Raw genomic sequence first — 23,590 nt, 5'->3', positions numbered from 1 at the left:
GGCACTACAAATCAAAAAGTCAACACCAGCAATCAACAACCAATTAATGCACAACTATATTCTACCCACTTCAAGACCCCGAACAACATAGAAGCAGCAAGAGGAAGTATGGGCCAATAGGCCTTCTGCAGTTACTTCCATTCTTATGTTTTTCATACCCAATTTATACCCATTGTTTTCGTGTTTTGTATATAGTTACATCACATACATATGTTGTATAATTGATACATTACATGGTCAATCTTGGGGTACAAGTCCAATATATCAGCAAGTGTTCCAGTATTCATTTTTTTTTTTTTTTTTTTTTTTTACATGCAAGCATGCAAGATAAAGACAATAAATACAATAAAATATCAGAGAAAACAAAAACAAAATACAGAAGCTACCGGCCAGAAGGACCGACAGCACAGGACAATAATTAGCAAAAATGGAGGAACAGCATACATCAAGACAAATTAAAGAACAAAAACAATAACAAACAAGCAATACAATGTAAGCAAATAAACAAAACAAACAAACACCGGCCAGAAGGACCGACAACAAAACACATCAAAATTTAGAAAATGAAACATAACACAAGACAATGCACACACAAACAAATCATAAATATAAACAAAGGGAAAATTAAAAGAAAACACAATACAACAAGGTAATACATGAAGAGAATACACACTCTGCAAAACACCGGCCAATCAGCGGACATACTTGCCCGGGAACAAAGCCCGGGGGAAACGCACATTGAACGCCTCCCAACGTAACCACCCCCAAGGGTCTCGTACACCCACCGGGGACGCCATGTCATCCGGAACCCTAGCTACAAACACTCGCAAGCAGGGGACCCAAATGGTATCACTCCTGATGCGAGTAACTGCCACAATCCCCCACATCAAGGGAACACCCCCACCATGAAATTCCCCCGGCTCGTCATTCAGCAGTAACTCAGCAATCGCCGACCAGTGACCCGGCGGCATCACCAACGCCGGCAACATGTCCCCCAGGTCCCCAACACACACCCTCACAAGAGGGGGCTGGACATAGGACACCACCACCGGGGCACCAGCAGCCACGGGCACACCACCAGACGACTGCAGGGAACCAGGGCGGCGCGCATCCTTCCGTAATGTCACAACCAGGCCACGCCAAGCACCAACAACCACACCATCCCTGGGAGCGGGAGCCACCACCTCCCACTGCGGAGAATCCCCAGGCGGAGAAGGAACGGAAGGCACCCCCGAGACCTGGGCACCAGCATCAGCAGGCACATGAACCTCTGCCGCCACCAACCGTGGAGACAGCGACACATCCGGTTCCACACCGTCAACTCCCAAGGACCCACAGTCACCGAATTCCCCAACATCGGCCCAGGCAGACGACGAACGCCTGGAACGCTTGAGCTCCGGCCGGAGATCGTCAGAGCCGGAAGCGGACCCAAAAACACGGATCCCACCAGCTGGACGAACCGACGCCCGACGCAGAACGGCAGCAGCCTCCACCACAGAGGAAACCGGCCAACACACAGCAGGAGGCTCCGCAGCCACCCCAGCACCCAGCACATCCGGGACCCGAGGCGAGAACACAGGGCCAGGCGCAGCAGCCGAAGACGAGGGAGAAGGCGGCGGCGCGTCACAATGATCACTAGGAAGGCCTTCAGGAGCAGCGGAGACAGTGACAGGAGCACGTAGACCATCCGATGGCACTGCAAGACCCAGAGGAGAGTCTGTAACAACCCGAGGAAGGTCCGGCGACGTAGGGGGAGCCGCATCCGCTAACTGAACGCTCACCTCTTCATCCCCGGAGACCTCCTCCAGAGGGAGCAGTGGGAAATCTTCTTCCCAGAACAAGTTGACTGGAGCAACCGGATCCGCAGTACATCCGGCAGCCTGATGCCCCAACATGCCACACCGGAAACAAGTACGGGGTTGCCGGGCATAATACACCCGCACGTAGTACCCTAAAAGTCGGACAGAGGATGGAATGTCCGACCTCAGGCGCATCCTGAAGGTACGAATGTTCGTCTTCAACCCCGCATATTTTCCAGAAGACAGCTTGTGCATCCTCACACTGACGACGGAGCCAAATCTCTGGAAGAAACGCCGGAGAAGGGACTCAGGGAATTCCATGGGGGCCCCATGGACGCTCACATACGTCACGGCACCACTCCGATCAGATATGGCCACTGATCCAGTGCCATCCAACAACTTCAAGGTACGGCCCTCGGACCGCCGGAGAAATCCACGGTACACCTCCTCACCCACAAACTTGATAATCACTCGGCGAGCAGTCACCAGCTCAACCCCGTAGACCTCCTCGACCGGTACATGTAGCACCTCACACATGACCTGCTCAATGAGAGGATACCCTGCACGGCAGGTAAACTCCAAACCCACGGAGTTTACCCTCTCAACAGCGGGAAGATGGCCGCTCATCGTAAAAGCGCCACGTCAACACCAGGCAGGGACAGCAGGGAGGGTAGAGACACCCACCCCCTGCTGGCAAAAACTGCAACCTCCCCAAACTGCCGGAGGGGTCAGACGACACGTCTGCACCCTACGGCAGCTCAGGTGGGACTCCCATAGTTACATCACATACATATGTTGTATAATTGATACATTACATGGTCAATCTTGGGGTACAAGTCCAATATATCAGCAAGTGTTCCAGTATTCATATAGTAGTTACAGAGTTAAGCACACCTCAGCCCAGGTGGGCGAAAGTCAGTCGATATGGGACATTCTACAATATAATGTTCAAGGGAGTGCATGTTTTCTTTTTCACAAGTTGACACATTGTTTACTCGACATCTGGGTTTGAGAAAGCGGCCAGATACGTCTATATCCCAGGCGTATTCTGGCAACTATAACATCATTTTGCCGAGTTCTTGCTCTATTAGTCCCATATGTGAATGGGACATATGGGGATAGATATCCTCACGATATCTATCATAATATTTAATGCTACAACTTTCAGGTCTTTGTGAAATAGTTAGGTCGGTGAGATTTTCATTAGATATTTGTTTAAGTATTCTCTTTGTCACTGCTAATGAAACACCCATATCAATTTCTACCACTGGTTTTCATCAGGCTGTCTTGGCAAACATATCAGCAGTGTCATGCCTTGAGATGCCAACATGTGATGGTATCCATCGGAATTTTATTTCAAATCTGTTTTCTTTAGCAGCAAAATCATTCATTCGAATATCACTGACTATTTTCTGGGTGTCACTACTGTGTGAGTTCAATGCCAGGAGTGCACTCTGCGAGTCACAGTATATAAGTCCACTGCCTTTGTCTTTTAAAAATTCAGTGGCAAGGTATATGCCTGCAAGTTCGGTTTGAGTTGTACTTGCCCAATCATTGATGCGCTTCATTGCTATATGTACGAGAAAAGATTGTTCAAATATATTTGATGCGCATCCGGTACATCATCTACCTTCTTCTACAGAACCGTCGGTATAGCACTGATACACATCGTTACCCACACCCTTAGTACTTTCAGTGATGCTTTTCAGTGTTAATTGCTTTAATAATGGACTATTGTCTATGGTCCATTTAATAATGAACCATTTAATAATGGTGTCACTTGATAATGGTACAGAACAGAACAAATCGTCATCGTCTCCTCATCGACTGATGTGTAGTTTGATCATCATATCTTCAACCAGGTCATTGTGACTCATCATCTGCTTATTACCCACTGTTTCGTGATCTATTTTGATGATATTAATACAATGCGAGTCAAGGAATTAAGGGAATTTATCTTGTTCGTGTATAGATGTGTTTGAGATATGTTGTCAATTCTCTGCCTCATATGTATTGTTTGTAATACACCAAGAGATGTTTTCAGCATAGATCTATTCCCAACAAAAATATAACCTTTAAAATCCCTCGGTAAGGGATTCACCCCACCTCTCTGAGCTAGAGAGTATGAGGGAGAATTTAATCCCATCTCTGTGGCGGTAATGGTGATGGCGTCCGTCAGGGCTGGTGTCTGAGAAGCCCTGAACATACACCATCCCTCCCAGGGTGATGTTGATGAAAATGGAGAAAAAATATATAATGTGTTAAGTATGTATTGAATTATTGGTCGTGGATTATCATTTCCTGTCTTTTACAGTTGTGAACTTGGTGTCGTTTGGAGTGATGGCCGTGAGCTACGTGCTGATGTACGTGGCTGCCCGGGACACGCACTCTGCGGCACGCACGGACACGGACGCCCGTAACGGCCACGGCGCCATGGCCAAGAGGATGTCACTGATTGTGGCTACGGACGCCGCCTGCTGGCTCCCTATAATCTTCCTAGGCATCGCCTCCCTGTGTGGTGTCACCATCCCTCCCAGGGTAATGGTCCCCCCTCCCTGTATGGTGTCACCATCCCTCCCAGGGTAATGGTCCCCCTCCCTGTATGGTGTCACCATCCCTCCCAGGGTAATGGTCCCCCCTCCCTGTATGGTGTCACCATCCCTCCCAGGGTAATGTTCCCCCCTCCCTGTATGGTGTCACCATCCCTCCCAGGGTAATGGTCCCCCCTCCCTGTATGGTGTCACCATCCCTCCCAGGGTAATGTTCCCCCCCTCCCTGTATGGTGTCACCATCCCTCCCAGGGTAATGGTCCCCCCTCCCTGTATGGTGTCACCATCCCTCCCAGGGTAATGTTCCCCCCCTCCCTGTATGGTGTCACCATCCCTCCCAGGGTAATGTTCCCCCCCTCCCTGTATGGTGTCACCATCCCTCCCAGGGTAATGGTCCCCCCTCATTATATGGTGTCACCATCCCTCCCAGGGTAATGGTCCCTCTCCCTGTGTTTTGTCACCATCCCTCTCACTTTGGCTGGACGGTAAAGCGACATTATAGCTTCATGCAAGTCGGTGTTCGATCCCCAACCGTTCAAGTGGTTTTGGCACCATTCCATCCTCCCGTCCTATCCCAAATACTTATCCTGACCCCTTCCAAGTGCTACATAATCGTAATGGCTTGGCGCTTTCTCCTGATAGTTCCCGTCTTTTCATACGTGCGTGTGCATGTATATTCATGTTTGGCTGAGCGTTGGTGTTTGTTCATGTTTGCGTGAGTGTGCGTGTTGGTTTATGTTTGCATGAATGAGCATGCATCTTCATGTTTGCGTGAGTGTGCATGCGTGTTTATGTTTGCGTGAGTGTGCATGCGTGTTTATGTTTACGTGAGTGTGCATGAGTGTTTATGTTTGCATGAGTGTGCATGAGTGTTAATGTTTGCGTGAGTGTTCATGCGTGTTGATGTTTGCGTGAGTGTGAATGTTATTTCATGTTTGCATGAGTGTACATGCTGGTTCATGTTTGCGTGAGTGTGCATGCATCTTCATGTTTGCGTGGGTGCATGCATGTTCATGTTTGCGTGAGAGTACATGCATGTTCATGTTTGCGTGAATGTGCATGCTTGTTCATGTTTGAGTGAGTGTGCATGTGTTTTCATGTTTGCGTGAATGTGCATGCTATTTCATGTTTGCGTGAGTGTTCATGCGTGTTGATGTTTGCGTGAGTGTGAATGTTATTTCATGTTTGCTGAGTGTACATGCTGGTTCATGTTTGCGTGAGTGTGCATGCATCTTCATGTCTGCGTGGGTGCATGCATGTTCATGTTTGCGTGAGAGTACATGCATGTTCATGTTTGCGTGAATGTGCATGCTTGTTCATGTTTGAGTGAGTGTGCATGTGTTTTCATGTTTGCGTGAATGTGCATGCTATTTCATGTTTGCGTGAGTGTGCATGCCTGTTCATGTTTGCGTGAGTGTGCATGCTTGTGCATGTTTGCGTGAGTGTGCACGCTTTTTCATGTTTGCGTGAGTGTGCAGGCGTATTCAAATTTGCGGGAGTGAGCATGCCTGTTAATGCTTGCATGAGCCTGCGTGTTTGTTCCTGTTTGCGTGAACGTGCGTGTTTGTCCATGTTTGCGTGAGTGAGCATGCGTGTTTATGTTTGCGTGAGTGTGCATGCCTGTTCATGTTTGCGTAAGTGAGCATGTATGTTCAGGTTTGCGTGAATGTGCATGAGTGTTCATGTTTGCGTGAATGAGCATGCGTGTTTTATGTTTGCATGAGTATGTATGCCTATTCATGTTTGCAAGAGTGTGCATACGTGTTCATGTTGCGCGAGTGTGTATGCGTGTTCATGTTTGCGTGAGTGAGCATCGTGTTCATGTTTGCGTGAGTGTGCATGCTTGTTCAAGTTTTCGTGAGTATGCATGCGCGTTCATGTTTGCGTGAGCGTGCGTGTTGGTTCATGTTTGCACGAGTGTGCATGCATGTTCGTGTTTGCGTTAGCGTGCGGGTTTGTTCATGTTTGCGTGAGTGAACACGTGTGTTCATGTTTGCGTGAGTGAGCAAGCGTGTTCATGTTTGCATGAATGAACATGCGTGTTCATGTTTGCATGAGTGTACATGTGTGTTGATGTTAGCGTGAGTGTGAATGTTATTTCATGCTTGCGTGAGTGTACATGCTTCTTCATGTTTGCATGTGTGTGCATGCGTGTTCAAGTTTGCGTGAGTGTGCATGTGTGTTCATGTTTGCGTGTGTGCATGCGTGTTCCTTTTTGCGGGTGTGCGTGCGTGTTCATGTTTGCAAGAGTGTACATGTTTGTTCATGTTGCGCGAGTGTGTATGCGTGTTCATGTTTGCGTGAGTCTGCATGCGCATTCCTGTTTGCGTGAGCGTGCGTGTTGGTTCATATTTGCCAGAGTGTGCATGCGTGTTCATGTTTGCGTTAGCGTGTATGTTAGTTCAGGTTTGCGTGAGTGTGCTTACCTGTTCATGTTTTCGTGAGTGAGCACGTGTACTCACCTACTTGTACTCACTTATTTGTGCTTGCAGGATCGAGCTTTGGCTCTTGGATCCCGCCATTCCAGCCATCGGTTGTTTACAGCAATGACTCCTGTCCCATTTCCCTATCATACCTAATTTTAAAAGTATGAATAGAGTTTGTTTCCACAACCTGTTTCCCAAGTGCATTCCATTTTTCCACTACTCTCATGCTAAAAGAAAACTTCCTAACATCTCTGTGACTCTTCTGAGTTTCCAGTTTCCTCCCATGTCCCTCGTTCTGTTATTATTACGTTTGAACATTTCATCTATTCCCACTTTGTCAATTCCCCTGAGTATTTTATATGTTCCTATCATATCTCCTCTCTCTTCTTTTCTCTAGTGCCGTAAGGTTCAGTTCCCTCAGACGTTCTTCATATCCCATCCCTCGTAACTCTGGGACAAGCCTCGTCGCAAACCTCTGAACCTTTTCCAGTTTCCTTATGTGTTTCTTCAGGTGGGGGCTCCATGATGGCGCGGCATACTCTAAGACGGGTCTCACGTAGGCTGTGTAAAGCTCCCTAAAAGCCTCCTCATTTAGGTTTCTGAATGAAGTTCTAATTTTCGCCAGTATAGAGTACGCTGCTGTCGTTATCCTATTTATATGTGCCTCAGGAGTTAGATTAGGTGTCACATCCACTCCTAGATCTCTTTCTCGAATCGTTACAGGTAGGCAGTTCCCCTTCATTGTGTACTGTCCCTTTGGTCGTCTATCACCTGATCCCATTTCCATAACCTTACATTTACTGGTGTTGAACTCCAGTAGCTATTTCCCTGATCATCTCTGCAACCTGTTTAGGTCCTCTTGGAAGATCCTACAATCCTCATGTCACAACTCTTCTCATTAATTTTGCGTCATCCGCAAACATTGACATGTATGATTCCACTCCTGTAAACATATCATTTACGTAAATTAGAAAGAGGATTGTGCCCAGCACCGATCCTTGAGGTACTCCACTTGTTACTGTTCGCCAGTCCGACTTCTCGCCCCTTACCATTACCCTCTGGCTCCTTCCTATTAGGTAGTTCCTCACCCATGCTAGGGCCTTTCCGCTTACTCCTACCTGCCTCTCAAGTTTGTAAAGCAGTCTCATGTGCGGTACCGTATCAAAGGCCTTTTGGCAGTCAAGAAATATGCAGTCTGCCCAGCCTTTTCTGTCCTGCCTTATCCTTGCTACTTTGTCATAGAATTCTAAAAGATTTGTTAGGCATGATTTCTCTGTCCAGAACCCATGTTGGTGCTTGTTTACAAATCCAATGCTCTCCAGGTGCTCAATAAGTCTTAGCCTAATTATTCTTTCAAGTATTTTGCAGGGGATGCTTGTCAGTGATACGGGTCTGTAGTTAAGTGCCTCCTCCCTATTACCTTTCTTGAAAATCGGTACGACATTTGCCTCCTTCCAGCAACTGGGCAATTCTCCCGACATAAGTGACTCATTAAAGATCATTGCCAGAGGCACGCTGCGAGCCTGCGCTGCCTCTTTTAGTATCCACGGTGATACTTTGTCTGGTCCAACAGCTTTATTTGCATCCAGTGTTGTCAACTGATTCATTACCTCCTCTGCTGTCACCTCTATATCTGATAGACTTTCATCTAGGGTAATCGCTTCTAACAATGGGAGCTGCTCAGGCTCGGTTGTGAACACTCCATGGAAACTTGCATTCAGTACCTCGCAGATTTCCTTGTCGCTTTCTGTATATGCCCCTTCTGTTTTCCTCAGTCTTGTCACTTGGTCATTTACCGACATCTTCCTTCTTACATGACTATGTAGTAATTTAGGTTGCTTTTTCGCTTTGATTGGAATATCATTCTCATAATTTCTTTCCGACACTCGTCTTATGTTAATGTAATCGTTCCTAGCTCTGTTACATCTAATCTTGTTGTCCTCTGTCCTTTGTCTTCTGTACTTCCTCCACTCCCTCCTGCTTCTCACTTGTGCTTCCTGACACTCTATTAAACCATGGGTTATTATATTCCCTCCTGCTTTTTTCCTTTACTGTTGGAATAAATCTCTCTTCAGCCTCCTTGCATTTCCATATGACTTGGTTCATCATATCTTGCACTGTTTTTCCTCTAATTTCTTCCTCCCACTGCACTCCCAAACACGTGTGTTCGTGTTTGCGTGAGTGAGCATGCATGTTCATGTTTGCGTGCGTGTTCATGTTTGCGTGAGTGTGCACGCGTGTCCATGTTTGTGTAAGTGAGCATGCATGTTCATGTTTACGTGAGTGTGCATGCGTGTTCATGTTTGCATGAGTGATCATACATGTTCATATTAGCGTGAGTGTGCATGCGTGTTCATCTTTGCGTGAGTGATGATGCGAGTTCATGTTTGTGTGAGTGAGCATGCGTGTTCATGTTTGCATGAGTATGAATGGGTTTTCATGACTGAGTGAGTGTTGCACGCCTGTTCATGTTTGAGTGAGTGTGTACGTGTTTTCAGGTTTGCGTGAGTATGCATGCCTGTTCATGTTTGCAAGTGTGTGCAAGCGTATTCATGTTTGCGTGGGTGTGCACGCTTTTTTCATGTTTGCGTGAGTGTGCATGTGTATTCAAATTTGCGGGAGTGAGCATGCCTGTTAATGTTTGCATGAGCCTGCGTGTTTGTTCCTGTTTGCGTGAACGTGCGTATTTTTCCAAGTTTGAGTGAGTGAGCATGCGTGTTCATGTTTGCGTGAGTGTGCATGCCTGTTCATGTTTGCATGAGTGAGCATGTGTGTGTTCAGGTTTGCGTGAATGAGCACGCGTGTTCATGTTTGCGTGAGTGTTCATGCGTGTTCATGTTTGCGTGAATGAGCATGCGTGTTCATGTTTGCGTGAGTATGTATGCCTGTTCATGTTTGCCAGAGTGTGCATACGCGTTCATGTTGCGCGAGTTGTATGCGTGTTCATGTTTGTGTGAGTGAGCATCGTGTTCATGTTTGCGTGAGTCTGCATGCCGGTTCATGTTTTCATGAGTATGCATGGGCGTTCATGTTTGTGTGAGCAAGCGTGTTGGATCATATTTGCGTGAGTGTGCATGCGTGTTCATGTTTGCGTTAGCGTGCGTATAAGTTCACGTTTGCGTGAGTGTGCTTACCTGTTCATGTTTGCGTGAGTGAGCACGTGTGTTCGTGTTTGCGTGAATGAGCATGCAATTTCATGTTTCCGTGCGTGTTCACGATTGCGTGAGTGTGCACGCGTGTCCATGTTTGTGTAAGTGAGTGTGCGTGTTCAAGTTTGCGTGAATGTGCATGCATTTTCATCTTTGTGTGAGTGTGCATGCATGTTCATATTTGCGTGTGTGTGCATACATCTTCGTGTTTGCGTGAGTGTGCATGCGTGTTCATTTTTTGCGTGTGTGCATGCTTGTTCATGTTCGTGTAAGTATGCATACGTGTTCATGTTTGCGTGAGTGTGCATGCGTGTTCATGTTAGAGTGAGTGTGCATGGGTGTTCATGTTTGTGTGAGTGAACATGCGTGTTCATGTCTGCGTGCGTGTGAATGGCCTGTTCATGTTTGCGTGAGTGTGGATGCGTGTTCATGTTTGCGTGAGTGAGCATACGTGTTCATGTTTGTCTGAGTGAACAAGCGTGTTCATGTTTGCGTGGATGTGCATGCCTGTTTAAGTTTTCGTGGGTATGTATGCGCGTTCATGTTTGCGTGAGCGTTCGTATTGGTTCATGTTTGTGTGAGTGTGCATGCGTGTTCATGTTTGCGTTAGTGTGCGTGTTAGTTCAGGTTTGCGTGAGTGTGCTTACCTGTTCATGTTTGCGTGAGTGAGCACGTGTGTTCGTGTTTGCGTGAGTGATCATGCATGTGTTCATGTTAGCGTGAGTTTGCATGCGTGTCATAGTTAGCGTGAGTGAGCATGCATGTTCATATTTGCGTGAGTGAGCATGCATGTTCATATTTGCGTGAGTGAGCATGCGTGTACATGTTTGCGTAAGTGATCATGCGTGTTCATGTTAGCGTGAGAATGCATGCGTGGTCATGTTTGCGTGAAGAGCACGCGTACTCACCTAGTTGTACTCACCTAGTTGTGCTTGCGGGGGTTGAGCTCTGGCTCTTTGGTCCCGCCTTTCAACCGTCAATCAACAGGTGTACAGGTTCCTGAGCCTATTGGGCTCTATCATATCTACACTTGAAACTGTGTATGGAGTCAGCCTCCACTACATCACCTCCTAATGCATTCCATTTGTCAACCACTCTGACACTAAAAAAGTTCTTTCTAATATCCCTGTGGCTCATTTGGGCGCTCAGTTTCCACCTGATTCCCCTAGTGCGTGTGCCTCTTGTGTTAAATAGCTTGTCTTTATCTACCCTATCAATTCTCTTGAGAATCTTGAATGTGGTGATCATGTCCCCCCTAACTCTTCTGTCTTCCAGCGAAGAGAGGTTAAATTCCCGTAGTCTCTCCTCGGGAATTAAACCTCACTTCGCTGGAAGACAGAAGAGTTAGGGGGGAAATGATCACCACATTCAAGATTCTCAAGGGAATTGATAGGGTAGATAAAGACAGGCTATGCGTGTTCAAGTTTGCATGAGTTTGCATGCGTGTTTATGTTTGCGTGTGTGCATGCGTGTTCATCTTTGTGTGAGTGTGAATTCGTGTTCATATTTGTGTATCAATGCATGCGTGTTCATGTTTTCGTAAGTGTGCATGCATATTCATGTTTGCGTGGCAGTGTATGCGTGTTCATGTTTGCGTGAATGTGCATGCTATTTCATGTTTGCGTGAGTGTGCATGTTTGTTCATGTTTGCGTGAGTGTGCATGTTTGTTCATGTTTGCGTGTGTGTGTACGCGTTTTCATGTTTGCGTGAGTGCGCTTACGTGTTCATATTTGCGGGAATGAGCATGCCTATTTGTGTTTGCGTGAGCCTGTGTGTTTATTCATGTTTGCGTGAGCGTGAGTGTTTTTCATGTTTGCATGAGTGAGAATGCGTGTTCATGTTTGCGTGAGTGTGCATGCCTGTTCATGTTTGCGTGAGTGAGCATGTGTGTTTATGTTTGCGTGAGTATGCATGCATGGTCATGTTTGCGTGAATGAGCACGCGTGTTCATGTTTGCGTGAGTGTGCATGCGTTGTAACGGGGGGTTGGGGAAATGGCTCTCTCTTGTCCATTATTCCACCCCCCAGTTAACTAACGAGGTCGGGGGAACCAGCTCTCTCTAGTCCGTTATCCCGTCCTCAGTTAGCTAACTATTCTAGAGCACTCCCAGAGTTCCTACGGTAGCCTCTCTCGTTCAACACCTTGTAACCTAGGTATTTGACTACCTAGGTGCGGGGACTACAAGGCGCCGTAACTTGATCAGCTACCCGAAACTCTAGATAGAACTCTAGAACACATTTCACTGCCACAAACGTATAAGAGAAACGAAAGGAAAGAGATGAATAATGAGGTAATTAGTGAGGGTTTGGGGTGAGAGAGGTAGAGAGGTCGGAGGAGCGAGGAGGGCCGTCAACTGAAAGTGAGAGGTTAGAGAAGGGTGGAGGGAGAGGAGTAGATAGGTAGAAGTAGATAGTAGAAGTAGAAGAGTAGATAATAGAAGAAAAAATGCTGCCACCATCCATTCTAGACCATTACATACAAGACAAGGGATGGAACTTGTCTGTATCACCAAATTCTCAAAGATGTTAACACGAGGTCATTATTAGTCTGTTCCATCTATATCATGTACTCATTAAAATCATGAACCCAGTAACCGCAGAGGCTTTCTCACCTCAACTCAAAAACTCTAGGGAACAAAATTAAAGACAATTTAAATAATAAATTCATCAATTATATTTCACATAAATATCATAATTTAAGCAATTCAAATGTTTAAGATTAATATGCAAAGTGAGTCATCATCCAAGAATTCGAGAACCCTACAACGTGACTGCCCCTGATCCTTACACAACACTTGTAAACACGACCAAGTCACCTTAATGTTCAACTCACCAAGTGTCAGCCTATAGCTGGATAGAGGGGGAAGGGGGGGGGGGAGAGTCTGCAGTTGTCAGGCAGCGTCACCCCCCCGTCCGGCGACAACCTATCTCGACGGCTGGCCTCTGCTCTGCTCTGCTGGCTGGTCTCCTATTGCTTCTCTTCTGCTATGCTCTCAGTATATATTGGGCAACCTAGTAGCTAACTCCGCCCACAAGTAAAAAGCCCGAGGCTCTCTAATAAACCACTCCTTAAACGTCGGCATGTTTGAAGGCTACCAGGCTACAATTATCCGATTAGCGGAAGCAAGGTGAAATTCTCATGGCTGACCTCAGATCAATTTGAGGTCATTAACGTTTAGAGGTGTGAGATTCAGGTCGACAAACTGGCGCCTCTCAAATCCTTGTCTCTGAATCATGTATCTCTATGTATGCAATAAAATAAAACTAAACCAAACACCTTACGGTGTTACAGCGTGTTCATGTTGGCGTGACGGAGCATGCGTGTTCATGTTTCCCTGAGTGAACAAGCGTGTTCATGTTTGCGTGAGTGAGCATACATGTTCATTTTTGCGTAGTGTGCATGCCTGTTCAAGTTTTTGTGGGTATGTATGCGCGTTCATGTTTGCGTGAGCGTCCATATTGGTTCATGTTTGCATGAGTGTGCAAGCGTGTTCATGTTTGCGTTAGCGTGTGTGTTTGTTCATGTTTGCGTGAGTGAGCTTGCCTGTTCATGTTTGCGTGAGTGAGCACGTGTGTGAGGATGAGGATGCGTGTTCGTGTTTGCTTCAGTAAGCATGCGTGTTGATGTTTGCGTGAGTGTTCATGCATGTTGAAGTTTGCATGATGGTGCATGCGTGTTGATGTTTACGTGAATGTGCATGCGTGTTGATGTTTGCGTGATGGTGCATGCTTGTTTATGTTTGCGTGAATGTGCATGTGTATTAATGTTTGCGTGAATGTGCATGCTTGTTGATGTTTGCGTGAGTGATCTTGCATCTTCATGTTAGCGTGAGTGTACATGCATGTCCATGTTTTCGTGAGTGAGCATGCGTATTCATGTTTGCGTGAGTGAGCATGCGTGTTCATGTTTGCATGAGTATGAATGGGTATTCGTGAATGAGTGAGTGTGCACGCCTTTTCATGTTTGAGTGTGCACAGGTTTTCATGTTTGCGTGAGTATGCATGCCTGTTCATGTTTGGAAGTGTGTGCAAGCGTGTTCATGTTGCGTGAGTGAACATGCGTGTTCATGTTTGTGTGAAGGGGCATGCCTGTTCATGTTTGTGTGAGTGTGCATGAGAGTTAATGTTTGCGTGAGTGAGATTGCGTGTTCATGTTTGCGTGAGTTTCCATGCCAGTTCAAGTTTTCGTGAGTATGCATGTGCGTTCATTTTTGCATGGGCGTGCGTGTTAGTTCTTGTTTGCGTGTGTGCATGCGTGTTTATGTTTGCGTGAGTTTGCATGCGTGTTCATGTTCGTGTGAGTATGCATGCATGTTCATGTTTGCGTGAGTGTGCTGGCGTGTTCATGTTTGCGTGAGTGAGCATGGGTGTTCATGTTTGCGTGAGTGTGCATGCCTGTTCAAATTTTCATGAGTATGCATGCGCGTTCATTGCCCACCCTTACTGCCTTATATCTTTCAGCCCGGGGGGAGGTGATCTACGCGACAAAAAATCGACGCACGCTCCGACTGGACCAGGTATCGCTTACATGGTCAGGAATCAACACTCTTAGGATCCTGCAAGCGCAGTGCAGGACGCACGCATACCCTAGCCCAGCGAGCGCCCCCCGGCAAGTTCTATCCGGCCCGTGCCCAGTGAACAGGCAACACTTCTTCAGGGCGATTAATTCGCGCCGCCCTCGCAGAGCTAGGCTCGCCTTCAGCCGACCACGCCCTCTTACCTTTAGAATTGACAGGGCCACTCGGCTCTCTTGACGGGCTAGCCATCGGAGTTAACGGCAGGTCCAGCAACCAGCCGGAACACCCAGCTGACTACGTCCGGGACGTTGTTGCACTGCCACTCTGAGGCCTCCTTGCGACCAGCGGGCCTCGCCCTTCGGGGGGGGGGGGGGGTCCGGCCAGCTGGCCTGCGGTGGGGGTGCAGCGCCGGTCCCCAAGTGTCCCGCTGTCCGCAGCTAATCCTTTGCCCAGTCTACATGCTAGTAAGAGTAAGGAACCCCTTCTCCCGCTGGCCCTCGCGGGATTGGGGGTGCTCCGCCGGAACCCCCAAAGTGATAAGCCTGCAGATAGCTAAGAAATATTCCCATGAATTGTAATTAGTCTAATTAATGCAACTTTCATTTACTACCTATGGATGTAGTTATTAATTGTAATTGATCTCTACTTTATCATTAAGGATTATTCATTATAATTATTCCTTAATACTTTATTGTTATGCACTAGTCAATAATTATTTATCATTCATCCTAATTAGCTATTTGATTCATTAAAAATAATTGCTTATCATTATACTATTTATTATTATTATTTATTATATAATAATAATTTTATTATTTATTAATTTATTATTTATTAATTTATATAATAAATTAATTTATTATATATTAATTTATTATATATTAATTTATTATATATTAATTTATTATATATTAATTTATTATTTACCATTATAAAATAAACAAGTCCCCAATCTGAGCACGTTTTCTTCCAACCTCAGAAAGAACTTTTTCAGTGTCAGGGTAGTTAACAGGTGGAATGCATTAGGCAGTGATGTGGTGGAGGCTGACGCCATACACAATTTCAAATGTAGATATGACAGGGCTCGGAAATCTGTACAACAGTTGAGAGGCGGGACCAAAGAGCCAGAGTTCAATCCCCGAAAACACAACTAAGTGAGTACAACTAGGACAGCAGTACATATTCAAAGATTTAAATAAGGTTACCGAGAGCTGTCTGGGGCCAAAGTTTGTTATTGTTTCTATAGAAGATTTGTGTTGAGTATAATTAGAAGATGTAGATGATTTTGGTAGTAGAACCCCAAGCACCATAATTGAAATAAGGATAGATGAGAGAGTAATAGAGCGTTATTATTAAGTTAACGAGTACTACATTATTTAGATACTATCGATAACATATATCGACGCTTTTGCTGCTTATTTTCACGAGTATGAAATAAAAGTACGGTTAAGGTTTTAACTTTCAGATGGCGTATGTAACATATCAAGGATCATCACCATATATTTTAGCACGTGTCAAACAGATAACACAAATTATGTTATGAAAACAATGCACACTTATAAATATATCCAAACAGTAAAGATACAGAATGAAACTGATGATAGCACAACAATAGAGAAATATTGCAAAGAATAAAACAATTGCTGTTTATAAGAGTTACCGGTCCATGCCCTTCTAGTCCCGAAATAAGTTTACCTCTTTCGCCTCAGCGCTCTGTCGGCGGTATCGCTAAATTTCTCACTTATTTAACTCTGGTTTCCCTTCAAAACACATAAATCTTTCGCCTTTTACTAAAGATTTCCGTGGAGGGGAACAACTCAATGAGTCTTAAATAATTTTTTCTTGGCCCATTAAATTGGGCCTTATTATCCTTAATATTAGTAGTTTAAAGTAATAATACTGGGGCTACTTCGTGGCTTGGACGCCAATAGAGAATCCTGTTTGCAGGAGACTTAAGCAGACTCTCCCAAATATTACCCTAAAGCACAAACTGTAAATTATATAAATCTCCTACCTGCCAAATAAGCAGTCAAATTAGAAGATTAGATAACATAAATAAAAACCCACCCGAAATATCAGTTTCCTGGGAGCGAAAGAAAACCATTGGACCAACCAAGAGATCCTCCTGGTCTAAATAATTCACACTAAGTAACCTCATTCATCTTTACCAACAAGGTTTAAAAAGAAAAGTACCTTTCATAAATGGTTTCCTCACAGAAGCAAATGCAGTATATGCAACTTTCACAGAAATCTATACTAAAGATTATGTGGAGAGTGAGGTTTAGATTACATATTATAAGCACTATCTCTATCTCACAAATGCACTGTACAATAGTTAGTTTAGTTCATTTATTACGCACCCCAAGGGAGTGCATAATAAAGGGTAGTGGAAAGGGTTACAGAGGCACATAATGGGCTCAGGGACTGAACCCCACAATTCATTTAGCTAAGCAAGTTACAATCTTGATGAGCTAGTTACAAAATTCAGTATAAGTCGTTACATCATAAATGGGTTCGAGATCGACCACAAATTCAGTTTCTAAATTAAGCAACTGACATATGTGGAGAGCTAGTGTCATAATTGATATGTTTGTCCTGCACACCGCCCCCATCCAGTGGGCAGCGGTGGATAGGTTACAATTACTTAGTTACTACCTACAGTTAGAAAACTGGGGATATTTGGCTAAAATTTCTGGTAGCAGATAATTTTGAATGAAATATTTTCACATCGTTGGAACATTGGTTATAGAATTGTCTCTGATTTCCCGTATCTTTTTGCACTCCACTACATAGTAACGGAGGGTGTGCGAATAGTTTTGTTGACACAGTTTACATTTGTTCAGGTCTACATCAACAGATAATGATAATTCCCAGAGATACTTGTAACTGAGTCTAAGCCGAGCAGTAGTAACATCTAGAACTTACTCTTCATTTGTCATTTACTGAACTTAATTAATTGAGTGCATTAATATTTCCTTAAGTCTTATTAATTATACAGTCATAACTGAACTATTTATAGTTAATAATCATTAGCTTAAATTTGCCTATGTTTATTGTTCAACTTTTTTCTTTGATTTCATTTATTATTTAGTTTGCCTAGCCTCGCCATACTCCCCTACTCCATTGTACCCCTGGCTTTGCCTGTATTTCAAATTGCAAATTGTTACTTACAGTGTACCTGAGAGTACTTGTAAGCAATCTACCTCATTTTTCTTTTTTTGCTCAATTTGTTTTGTATTGTATAGTCTTGTTTATATCTTTGTTTTGTATATCTATATCTTTTGTTTTGTATAGTCCATGTTTATATGTTTTTTCTTTGATTTCATTTATTACCTAGGTTGCCTAGCCTCGCCATACTCCCTTACTCCATTGTACCCCTGTAAGCCCCTTGTAAGCTACCTCATTTTTTTCTTTTGTTGTTCATTTTGTGTTTGTTTTGTATAGTATTGTTTATATATTTTTCCCCCTTTTATAGCTTAATTCTACTTTGTAATTTGCCTTTCTTGCCTTGTTTTCCTGCAACCAGCTTTTTTTTATGCAGACAAGTATAGACCTAGAACTAAACCTCTTATCCACTATTTATGACAATCATCACTTTAATGATCTAAATTGCAGATATTTTGCAGCACATGATGTAAACAATGTATTAACACATAATCACAATATCTCTGTAATCAACTTGAATGTTAGATCCCCAGGTAAATACTTCGATGATGTTAGTGCCTTGATTGAAACTATTGACAACAAATTCTCTTTATTATACTTACTGAAACATGGTTGAAAGAGGATACTACTCAACTCTTTAACATGCCTAACTACTCGGCAATTCACAACTGTCGTCAAATTCAGAGAGGTAGTGGCACTGCTCTTTACTACCACCAAGAACTAACATGCTTAAAAGTAATTAGAACTAGAGACTGCTGTGGGGAGTATATCTTCGCCAGCTTCAGTCAAGGGTGCCGAGTCTGTCCTGTCTGTGGGTGCAGTCTATAGAATTCCTAACACCGATGTGTCCGAATTCAACTCAAACCTTAGAAATCTAATACTCGATAACAGACTGAACAAAAACCACCTAATTATCGCAGGGGACTTTAATATTGACCTCTGCGAGCCTGAACACCCTACTGCTGTTAGCTTCCTTAACTGTATGAATTCCTGCTTCCTCATACCCTTAATCACTAGACCTACTAGAATCACTGATAGTACTGCCACGACTCTAGATCACATCTGGACAAACATAACCTCTCCGCTTACTTCCGGTATAATCACCGATATCACTACAGACCATTACCCCACATTTCTCTTAACTAACATTAGCAAACCACCTCTAGAGTCAAGGAAGTTAAGTTTTAGGCTGCACAATGAAACTGCTATAGACAATTTTATAACTGCTGCTGATAATGTCAACTGGGAGTCCGAGTTAGGTAACATAGGGGACATCAACCTAGCAGTGCAATCTTTTCTTCAAAAAACTCTTAGCCTTTATGACACCCACTGTCCTATGCTTACAAAACAAGTCACAACCAAAAGGTTTAACAATCCCTGGCTTACAAAGGAAATACTTAAATCCATTAATAAAAAACATGACCTTGAGAAGAAGTATAGGTTAGGAATTGTCTCCAAAGAATTCTCAAAGAATTACTTGTTATTGCTATTATTATAGTGTGGGTTGGTGTCGGTGGTGTTGTCGTGTTGATCCTTCTCTACGGACAACCCAACCCACAACTCGGTAGAGTGCTTATACCTCTTCAGGAGATCACCTTTGGCGCTTCTGGCTCTTGGAGAGGGGCTCAACGTCACACGTTTAAGGGATGCGGCTCCAACACTTAGCCTCGTTGTCACGTGCACACACCCACTCGAGCCGCTGTGACTCCCCACTCTCTCCTTAGGTGATATGATCTCCTCAATCCCCTTTGACTTATTAGTATTACCTTCTACCCTGTCCACAGCAGTGGTTCTTGGTTCTTTCTCTCTCTCTCTCCTCCTGTACTATTTCATGGGAAGCCTCACTAGGACAAGGGCAAACACCAGCAAATTGGAATACATTTACTGGACAAAGCACATACACAATACCTACACACATATAATAATAATGAATCCTATACTCTATACTATTACAATAAGGTTGCACTCCAACACCATCAGAACTCTATCATCAGCTTATTAAGTGGTATCCTATCTTCTGATTCGCCACCTGATACTATCAACCTCCTCAAGTTGATCAAGTCTACATACACTGTTGCACCATCAGCAAGAGAATATATATATGTATCTATAAATGTGTACAAAGAAAATCAGCATTTGAATGCAATAACTTATATCAGTATAAATGTTCATTGATACACAACAATGATCAATCGATCACTCTATCAGTCCTAGAACGCATACATCTGTAGGTAATCCAGCCTACGATTGTAACTCTAAACTTCAGAATAAAACACTCCTTGACATAAGAATGCAAACAATCACTCACCTCTCACTGCGTCTTGCACGCTAATGACAACCAAACACTATCAACTCCCTACAAGTAATCCACCAGAACTTCCCTTCCACCTCTGGAAGTTCACTACCCTGATATCTTTAGGTTCTTCCGGGCTTAACTACCAGGATCCTCTGCAGCTCCTCCAGGCTGCTATCATGAAGTTTCCTTGAGCAACTACGGTGCTTCACCCTTCTGCTAGGGTTCTCCACAGCTCTCTTGGCTGCTTCACCATGAAGTTCCCTCGAGCAACTATGGTGCTTCACCACCTCTACAGAAGCACGTGACACTCCTCTTCACTGCTTCTCCTCACAGCTCGAGTTCCTCTGCTCCACTACCTTGGAGTCTCATCAACTACTTCATCTGTGCTGGCTTCGAAGTTCTCAGCAACTTCTTCCCCAAAGACAAACCTGCAAACCCATCGACACTCCAATAAAAATGTTTTCCCCTTTAACACATAAACAAAAATAATCACACAATATGTTTGCCTCCAACCTCTATCTGTTCTCTACATACTGTGAGAGTGGACTCCATCGTTGGGCGGGTCCATGCTCCACCTTGCCCGGCGACGGTCCACACTCACGCTGGGAGGGTCATCCGCCGTCAGGAGCCGGGCTCCCTCAGTTGCCTGCCAGCGCTCAGAGGGGACGGACGTCGCTCCGTGTTCCTCCCTCTCCACTCTCTTATTTTAGGCTTTCTGCCTAATCAAAACATGTCTAACTTATAAATAAACATCGCTACTGTCGCTGGGCACACAACCAACTACAAGCAATCACTATGAACTGGCTTAAATCGTGCTTACCACAGATTGTCTCGTCGAGGGCGCTCCTCTCTCTGACGGAGCCTGATCAGGGCGTTCCACACAGCCCACGAAAATGTCTCTGGGCGGTTTAATAAACACTCCTCGTCGCCCAGGACTTGAGACCACACTTCCCCAGCTGGTACGTCTGCACACTTCTCTTCTCTTCGAGATATCACTAGGGGTTCCTTTCTGACGGGAGCTCAACGGAGCGCGGCTTACCCCCTGCGATGTCTGGCTTCAAGTGAGGTCAAAGCCCTCCAGAAGCGAGCCTCACGCCTCCAGCAAAATGTCCACATCTCCAAGCCAGTCATTTATCTGTTTTCTTCTTCACTGCCCATAATCTTAAATTGTTATTTAAATCCAACAAACTATTTTACATCTGTGTTATCACCTCTATATTTCTTAGACCTTCCGGTTAGGTCAGGCATGCTGAATAACTCTCAAGGGGGGAGACTCGTTTCTCCTGCAGGCTGAGATCATAACACTATCTAAGATAATTAGACGAGCCAAAACTAAATGCTACGAAGATAAATTTACCCAAATAAAGAGCAACATTAAAAAAGCTTGGGGCACAATTTCACAAATATTGGGATCTAAGATTTTAAATAACAAACCAACACTCCTGTCCAATAACGATGGTCAGCTTTCAGCCTCAGATTCTGCTATTGAGTTCAATAGGTTCTTCTCTTCCATTAGGTCATCCCTTGCAAATGATATTCCATCTTCCAGTACTGATGTTAAGGACTATCTCACAGGTAACTATCCACAGTCTCTGTACCTAAAGCCTATTAATTCCACTGACGTCAATGAGATAATCCTTTCCCTTAAAACCAAGTCTAGTGCCCTTGAGGAGATACCAACTTTAATTTACAAAAAAAGCCTCCAGAACTTTAGCCCCTGCTATTGCATTGCTCTTCAACAAGTCACTTGAACTCCAAACCTTTCCAGATATCCTAAAAAAAACACGAGTTACCCCTGTACACAAATGTGGTGATCTCACAGATGTTAACAACTACAGACCTATATCAATCCTGCCTAACTTGTCAAAAAATTTTGAAAAACTAATCTACAAGCAGCTTTACTCTTATCTAGCCAAACACAATATACTTAGCTCTTACCAATATAACTTCAGACCCAAAAAAGCACTAACGATGCACTTTTTAGTATGCTTAACTTGATTCATACAGCTTTTGATAAAAATGAGTTCCCTGTTGGGTTATTTGTGGACCTGCATAAGGCTTTTGACACTGTCAACCACCAAAACCTTCTTCTTAAATTACATCATTATAGAGTCAGAGGACACTCTCTGCAATACCTCAAATCCTACCTTACTGACAGGCTCCAGTATGTTTCTGTGAATAATTCAATTTCTCCCACCCTACCCATCAACATTGGTGTTCCTCAGGGCAGCATACTTGGCCCTCTCCTCTTTCTCATCTACATTAATGACCTTCCAAATGCCTCCCAACACCTCAAACCAATTCTATTTGCTGACGACACAACCTTTATTTACTCCAGTCCTGACCCCCCCTTGCTCTAAATGCCACAGTAAATACTGAGCTAAATAAAGTCCATCTTTGGCTAACTGCCAAAAAACTCACCCTTAACATTGACAAAACTTTCTATATTCTGTTTGGCAATAAATCCTCTAATCAAATAAATCTCAAAATAAACAATACCCAAATTTGTAACAAATTAGATGGCAAATTCCTTGGCATTCTCATTGACCACAAGCTGAATTTCCAGGGACACATTCTAAATATATCAAAAAATGTTTCAAAAACTGTTGGCATTCTTTCTAAGATCAGATATTATGTAACCCGCCCTGCCCTAGTGACTCTCTATTACTCCCTCATCTATCCATATCTCAACTATGGTATTTGTGCTTGGGGTTCTACTACCCAAAATCATTTACGTCCTCTAATTACTCAACACAAAGCTGCTATTAGGACAATATCCAACTCTGGCCCCAGACATCACTCGGTACCCCTACTCAAATCTCTGAATATGTTAGACATTAAATCACTGCACATTCTCTCATGTGTATTATACATATATAAAACGCTGAACTGTAATGCCAATCCTGACCTCAAAAGCTTCATAGAAGGTTGTAACAGAACCCATGAGCACCACACCAGAAATAAATACAGTTTTGATATTCCTAGAGTACGACTTAATCAAACTAGAAATGCTCTACAAATCAAGGGACCCAGAATGTGGAATGACCTTCCCAACCATGTTAAAGACTGTAGCTCTCTCAACCAGTTTAAGATAAAAACGAAGCTATACCTAATAAATTCCCTGTAACCTACCTTACCCCTCTATTGTCAACCAATGTCTGTTTTTTTTTAAATGGCGCTGTTTGTCGACAGAATTGTATTTGTGCTGCTTTTTCAGCCGTGTTCCCCCCTTTTTTATCTCTTTTTTATTTGTTCTCAACTCATTTTATTCTTTATGCTCAATTAGTATTAAGCTTTTAGTCATTTAAGTTTTTCATGCCCGAAACGCTTTGCGTAATAGAGGCTTTAGGCATTGTATGTACTAGCACTGTCTATAAATCCATCACTCTTTGTAAAATCTCTTGTATGTATGTACCTTACCTAAATAAACATTTGATTTGATTTGATTTGATTTTAGAAGTGCTGCTGATTGTATTGGATGAACCATAGATGTGTGGCTCCTCTTGCATGATAGTATGATGATAGATGGAATTACTGGTGTCGATTTCACTTTGCCTCAGATCTACAAGATTTTGTTGAAGTTCTCGGTGTACTGCTGCTCTCAGATTGCTCATTGACAATCCAAGCTTACACTCAATTTCTCCTTTAAAGACAGATTCTTTGGCTAACTCATCAACTCTATCATGCAT

The 23,590-nt window shown here is 43.9% G+C and overlaps 1 protein-coding gene and 1 non-coding gene across 2 annotated transcripts in view; both read left to right on the top strand.

The window, feature by feature from the left end:
* The window catches only part of LOC123759743 (G-protein coupled receptor GRL101), a 785,517-nt gene that overhangs the window by 712,659 nt on the left and 49,268 nt on the right, over nt 1–23,590 (top strand). Inside the window, exon 26 of the mRNA XM_069319377.1 lies at nt 4,114–4,337. Within this exon, the coding sequence (XP_069175478.1) occupies nt 4,114–4,337 (224 nt within the window). The remainder of the gene's footprint in view (nt 1–4,113; nt 4,338–23,590) is intronic.
* Nucleotides 16,187–16,303, top strand: LOC123760974 (U5 spliceosomal RNA). Its single transcript, XR_006773190.1, has one exon. It is a non-coding gene; the product is annotated as a U5 spliceosomal RNA (small nuclear RNA).

The sequence above is a fragment of the Procambarus clarkii genome, chromosome 8, assembly GCF_040958095.1.
Source record: "Procambarus clarkii isolate CNS0578487 chromosome 8, FALCON_Pclarkii_2.0, whole genome shotgun sequence".
Taxonomy (NCBI): domain Eukaryota; kingdom Metazoa; phylum Arthropoda; class Malacostraca; order Decapoda; family Cambaridae; genus Procambarus; species Procambarus clarkii.
The sequence above is the reverse complement of the archived record's forward strand: the minus strand, read 5'-3'. Positions and strand labels throughout refer to the sequence as shown.